This window comes from Glycine soja, chromosome 6 (genome assembly GCF_004193775.1).
Source record: "Glycine soja cultivar W05 chromosome 6, ASM419377v2, whole genome shotgun sequence".
Taxonomy (NCBI): domain Eukaryota; kingdom Viridiplantae; phylum Streptophyta; class Magnoliopsida; order Fabales; family Fabaceae; genus Glycine; species Glycine soja.
In genome coordinates this window covers 27766021-27772602 of record NC_041007.1, presented here as the reverse complement: position 1 = coordinate 27772602, position 6582 = coordinate 27766021, and the positions used below count along the sequence as shown (strand labels likewise).

The 6582-nt window shown below is 40.3% G+C and overlaps 1 protein-coding gene across 1 annotated transcript; it reads right to left on the bottom strand.

Annotated features, from left to right (window-relative positions):
• Nucleotides 1-406: 406 nt before the first annotated feature.
• On the bottom strand, nucleotides 407-6210 carry LOC114416055. Its single transcript, XM_028380931.1, has 3 exons — nucleotides 5383-6210; nucleotides 4517-5296; nucleotides 407-517 (listed from the first exon to the last, which is right to left on the bottom strand). Exons 1-3 carry the CDS (start codon nucleotides 6208-6210, stop codon nucleotides 407-409), a joined length of 1719 nt encoding a protein of 572 aa, XP_028236732.1.
• Between the last annotated feature and the right edge of the window lie 372 nt (nucleotides 6211-6582).

Genomic DNA, 6582 nt, shown 5'->3' with positions numbered 1-6582 from the left:
TTCATTCAAAGTCCTATCTTGGGGAGCTCAGTAGCTAGCCTATGGCCTCCTCACCAAATCCCAAGACCTGGCTTCTTCTCTTGCTATACTCACAATGTTGCCCCTCCTCTAGGACCAACGGATGCCCCGGGAACTGGTTGATAGCATCCTCATCATAGGGGATCAATTGGCCCTGCACCCAGGAGCGCTTATCCATGACTCCTTCTTTGGTGGGCTAGGCATTTGCATAGAACTCCGTGACTATCTCAGGGTCGTACTTAGTCATGGGCTTTGTCAGCTGGGTCCATTGCCTCCTGGCAACCTCCTCCTGGAATTCTTTGTACTCCCCTTCTCTTAGCTGAACCCGTCTCTCTTTGAGGAAAGACCAACCCTTGATTGCTTCAAAGTGGCGCTGGTGCTCCTCGCTTCAGAAATGGTGTTCGTCAAACTCAATTTCTTCTTGTGGGGTTGCACTGGATCCCTCCCCTACGGTGTCCTTCCTAGCCCTTTCAGTGAGAAGCTTCTTTGGAGCCATTGCCTACAATGACACATCCATAAAAAGGTAGTTTGCATGAAATATGTAACCATTATTTTAGTTATACTAAGCAAGCAAGAAGTCAATCAACTTTGTGTGGTTTTTGCTAATTGCATGTGTTACTGTGCAACTAATAAAACAAATTACAACTCAGTGCGTATTATTTTGAAAGAAATTAACATTCTACAACAATTTAGGTGCAATGTGCCCATCATAGTGTAGCATGTTTAACCAACAATTAGACTAATTCTACTCAAAGAATTTTAAGCATTCATGTAACTCATGCGTTTACATTGAAAGCAATGTCTAGATTTCCAAGCTTAGTTCATGCTCTTGGCATTTAATCTATCTGTAGAAGCAAAGCTTCATGGTGAATCAAAGGTGATTCAAATGTGTTTTGATGATAACAAAAGATGATGACAAAGGTGATGACAAAAAGCTCAAAGATCAATCAAGAACAATTCAAGAGTTCAAGATAAGAATCAAGAAGAATTCAAGACTCAAGAAGAAAGTCTAGAGACAAGAATCAAGATTCAAGGTTCAAGATTTCAAGAATCAAGATCAAGATTCAAGACTCAAGATTCAAGAATGAAGAGAAGACTCAATCAAGATAAGTATTAAATTTTTTTTCAAAACTTTGAATAGCACATGAGTTTTTGACAAAACCTTTTACCAAAGAGTTTTTACTCTCTGGTAATCGATTACCAGTAGCAAAATTGTTTTGAAAAAGTTTTCAAATTGAATTTACAACGTTCCAATTATTTTCAAAAAGCTGTAATCGATTACAATGTTTTGGTAATCGATTACCAGTGCCTTTGAATGTTGAAATTCAAATTCAAATGTGAAGAGTCACATCCTTTCACACAAAAGCTTTGTGTAATCAATTACACTAATTTGGTAATCGATTACTAGTGACTGTTTCTGAATAAATCAAAAGATTAAACTCTTCAAAAGGTTTTTGACTTTTTCAAATTGGTTTTAAGTTTTTCTAAAAGTTATAACTCTTCTAAATGGTCTTCTTAACCAGATACGAAGAGTCTATAAAAGCAAGGTTTTGTTTTGCATTTTTCAATCAATTCATTCATTCTATCAATCAATCTTTTCCAATTCATTCTTTACACAAGCAAGTTTTCCACATTGATTTCTGAGTCTCTTTTAACTTCTTCTTCTTCTTCCTTTTGCCAAAAGCTTTCCAAAGTTTTCTGGTTTTTCTAAACCTTGAAAACTTGTGATATTCATCTGTTTCATTCCCTTCTCCCTTTGCCAAAAAGAATTCACCAAGGACTAACCGCCTGAATTCTTTTTGTGTCTCTCTTCTCCCTTTTCCAAAAGAACAAAGGACTAACCGCCTGAATTCTTTTGTGTCTCCCTTCTCCCTTGTCAAAGAATTCAAAACGACACAGTCTGAGAATTCTTTTGATTCTTCCCTTTCCCTAATACAAAAGTGTTCAAAGGACTAACCGCCTGAGAATACTTTTCTATCCCCATTCACAAAGTATCAAAGGTTTAACAGCCTGAGATCTTTGTCTTAACACATTGGAGGGTACATCCTTTGTGGTACAAGTAGAGGGTACATCTACTTGGGTTTGACTGAGAACAAGAGAGGGTACATCTCTTGTGGATCAGTTCTAGTGGAGGGTACATCCACTAGGTTCAAAGAGAATAAGGGAGGGTACATCCCTTGTGGATCTTTGCTTGTAAATGGATTTTTACAAGGTTGAAAGAAATCTCAAGGACTGCAGGTCGCTTGGGGATTGGATGTAGGCACGGGTTGTTGCTGAACCAGTATAAAAACTCTTGTGTGTTTGTTTCCTTCTTCCCTACTCTTTTACTTTCCGCTGTGCATTTAATTTCTGCTTTTACTTTCTGTTAAGTTTCTCTTCAACTCCATATTCTCTTAACAAAATAATTAAAAGCCTTAGAAGAGTAATTTTTAATTAGTAAAGGTTTAGGAATAAAATTCAACCCCCCCTTCTTAATTATTCTGAGGTCACTCGATCCAATACTATCAACCTAACTTGATGATACATCTAAAATGATGGCTGGACATGCATAAAGATCATTACTCATTCAAATTTCAAAACAACACATGGAATAGTTATTGTGGCATTTTATCAAACAATTGGTGGGCATATGTTAAAGCATGTAAAAATAAGGGATAAGGAGCAATATGACATGCAAATTTACAACAGAATCAAGGATAGGCCTAGAGCCATCCATTGAAGCCCTTAACCAAAGCATTCAGATCATGGATTTACACATAATTTATCTCACAAATATTGCCAAGAAAACAACAAATAAGGCACCAAATACCACAAGGAAGAAGTAAAAATAGATGGAGATGGCACTTAGTTGAGTGAGATGAATGGAAAGAGAAAATAATTGAGACAAATGCACAACAAAAGCTTGAAGGTGCAAAAAATGGTGGTTCCCGTGGGTCTTGGGGAGCCTTTGGTGAGTTTGGAAGAAAATGGGGGAAGATGGGTGAAATTTGGCTTCACCCCCCCCCTCCTTTTTATCTTTTTCGTCAGAGCACGCTCGCCTAGGCGAGTTGAAATTTTTTATTTTTTTTTGCAAAGATTTTGTTATATATATTTCCCTTTTAAACCTTATTAATTATGTATATGCTTAGGCGAACTCATGCGATAATTCAAGAAAACGAACATGAAATTAAAGAGCAAAGTTAGAGATACTAGGTTGCCACCTAGGAGCGCTTCTTTAACGTCTTTAGTCGGACGCTGGGTGGTGATCGATCTGATCATGGGCCTAGCACCTGTTAGTACCTGCCCTAATGCTTTGACAAAGAAAGTGTTATCATGTAAAATGTGAAAAAAATACTACAAGATACTTTTATCACCTTTCCAATTGCCCCTAGACTTACCCAAGTTGGTGTGGTGCTAACCATCACCCAAAATGACTCTTCATTTGTTTTCTGATTTGCAGGATCCCTTAACGATAAGATGCAGATGCATGCATGTTTATGATCGAATGTAAAAATGCAAATAATTAAACGGGCATTGCCGAGTTCAATTTTATTTAACGTTTACGGTACCCCTGCTATATGTGCAAAATGGCTCGAAAATGAGTGAGCAAGAACAAGATTGTATGTTCTTAAAGACAATAAAAATGTAAAGGACACAACACTGGAAGGAGAGATGCAAATAATTAATCTGTATTTATTAATGTTGTGATTATGGTTTACAAAAATTTTAAGACTTGGAGATCCTAATGAGTCCTTGAGGAAGTCCAAATATTGAGTCTTTGAATTGCCCCCAAGCATCACGCGTAATACTGCTTGATGATGTCGGAATTCACAGGCTAAGGCAGCTCTTCGTCATCCATATTCATAAGCAACAACACTCCTCCCAAGAAAGCTTTCTTCACAACAAACGACCCCTCATAGTTCGGGGCCCATTTCCTTCTGTGATCCTTTTGAGCCTGTGACACTTTCTTTAGACCAATGTTCCCCTCGCTGAACTTACGCGGGCGTACCCTTTTGTCAAAAACATTTTTCACTCTGCTTTGGTATAGTCGCCCATGGCTCATGGCGTCCAATCTCTTACCTTCGATAAGATTTAACTGATCAAAGCGTGTTTGGGTCCACTCTGATTCTTCCAACCTGACTCTGCTAGGATTCTTAAAGAAGGAACCTTTACCTCAAACGGGAGCACAACTTCCACCCCGTACACCAAAGAAAAAGGGGTTGCCCCAGTAGATGTGCGCACAAAAGTTTGATAACCATGTAATGCAAAAGGGGAGCATCTTGTGCCAATCCTTGTATGACACGATCATCTTCTGAATGATTTTCTTGATATTTTTATTGGCAGCCTCAACTGCCGCATTCATCTTTGGCCGATAAGGCGTGAAATTATGGTGTTGGATTTTGAAATCCTCACACATTTCCTTCATCATCTTGTTGTTTAAATTGGTGGCATTATCAATAATGATTTTCCTGGGCAACCCATATATGCATATTATCTCTTTCTTAATGAATCTGATCACCACATTCCTAGTCACGCTAGCATATGAAGCTGCTTCCACCCACTTTCTGAAGTAATCAATGGCGACTAAGATGAAGCGATGCCTGTTGGAAGCCTTGGGTTTGATGGCCCCAATCACGTCTATGCCCCACATAGAGAATGGCCAAGGTGCTGCCAAGATGTTCAATGGTACAGGTGAAGCATTAACATTATCAGTGAAGGTCTGACACTTATGGCATTTCCTCACATGAACGTAACAATTGCTCTCCATAGTGAGCCAGTAATACCCCGCTCTTAGAATCTTTTGGGCTATGGCATGTCCATTGGCATGCATACCAAAGGACCCCTCGTGCACCTCTATTAGCATTTGTTCGGCCTCTCTTGCATCGACACACCGAAGCAACACCATGTCATGGTTTCTCTTGTACAAGATATTTCCACTAAGGAGGAAACCGGCCGCCAACCTTCGTAATGTCCTTTTGTCGTTGTCAGAGGCCTCAGGCGGGTATTCCTTGTCTTCGATGTATCGTTTGATATCGAAGTTCCAAGGCTTACCATCCTCCTCTTCTTCTATCAAATTGCAATGTGCAGGCTCACTACGGCATCTAAATTTGATGTACGACAAATCTCCGTGCGGGCTTACTTTGAACATGGACGCTAGAGTGGCAAGGGCGTCAGCCATCTGATTTTCCTCTCTTAGAATGTGATGAAAAGATATGTCATCAAAGAATTCCATCAACTTCCTGATATAAGCTTGGTAAGGTACCAATTTGTGGTCCCTGGTCTCCCATTCACCTTTCAACTGATGAATTACCAATGTCGAGTCCTTGTATACCTTGAGTAACTTGACCCTAAAGTCGATTGCTGCTCGGATCCCAGGGCACACACCTCGTACTCTGCTATGTTGTTTGTGCAGTCGAAGCACAACCTAGCCGTGAAAGGTATATATTGTTTGTACAGAGAAATCAATACTACCCCAATTCCATGGCATAGTGTATTAGACGCGCCGTCAAACCACACGATCCACTTGTCCCTGTCTTCATCTTTTACTTCCTCCTCAAACAAGGTCATGATGTCCTCATTTGGGAATTCTGGATGCATAGGCTGATAATCATTGATGGGCTGTTGAGCTAGGTAATCAGCCAAGGCACTTCCCTTTATTACCTTTTGAGTGACATAGACAATATCAAATTCTGATAGCAGAACCTGCCACCGGGCTATCCGTCCAGTGAGAGAGGGCTTTTCGAAGATGTACTTGACGAGATCCATTTTGGGCACCAACCAAGTAGTGTAATTCAGCATATACTGCCTCAGACGGTGAGCTACCCATACCAAGGAACAACATGTCCTCTCTAGCAAAGAGTAGTTCATCTCGCATGCCGTGAACTTCTTGCTCAAGTAATAGACGGTTCGTTCCCTTTTTTCGGACTCATCATGCTGTCCCAGCACACACCCCATTGACTCATCTAATACAGTCATGTATAGGATAAAAGATCTTTCGGGCACCAGTGGTATGAGCATAGGAGGATTCATGAGACACTGTTTAATCCTTTCAAATGCCACTTGACAATCATCATCCCATTGGATGGACTGATTCTTACGCAATAATTGGAAAAGAGGCTTGCAAGTGGAGGTCAGTTGTGATATGAATCTCACTATGTAGTTCAACCTTCCCAGGAAACCTCGGACCTGCTTCTCGGTGCGTGGCTCAGGCATTTCGAGGATTGCCTTTACCTTGTCTGGATCTACCTTTATTCCTTTCTAACTAACGACAAAGCCGAGCAATTTTCCTGATTTAACCCCAAAAGTACACTTTGTGGGATTCAACCTTAACATGTATTTACGCAGTCGCTCGAACAACTTTCGTAAACTAATAAGGTGTTCCTCCTTAGTCCTCAATTTAGCGATCATGTCATCCATGTAGACCTCGATCTCTTTATGCATCATGTCGTGGAATAACGCCACCATGGCCCGCTGGTATGTTGCCCCAACGTTCTTGAGCCCAAAGGACATCACCTTGTAGCATAAAGTTCCCCATAGAGTGATGAAGGTTGTCTTTTCCATATCCTCCGGTGCCATCTTTATCTG

Bases quoted from the DNA above. Each gene is read 5' to 3' on its own strand.
- LOC114416055 (XM_028380931.1), bottom strand. From the start codon at position 6,210: ATGCCTGAGCCACGCACCGAGAAGCAGGTCCGAGGTTTCCTGGGAAGG. The intron at 5,297-5,382 runs GTGTGTGCCCTG...GTAATTCATCAG, and splicing joins ACAACATAGCAGAGTACGAG to TTGAAAGGTGAATGGGAGAC. The intron at 518-4,516 runs GTGATCAGATTC...GTGTCATTGTAG, and splicing joins CTAGCGTGACTAGGAATGTG to GCAATGGCTCCAAAGAAGCT.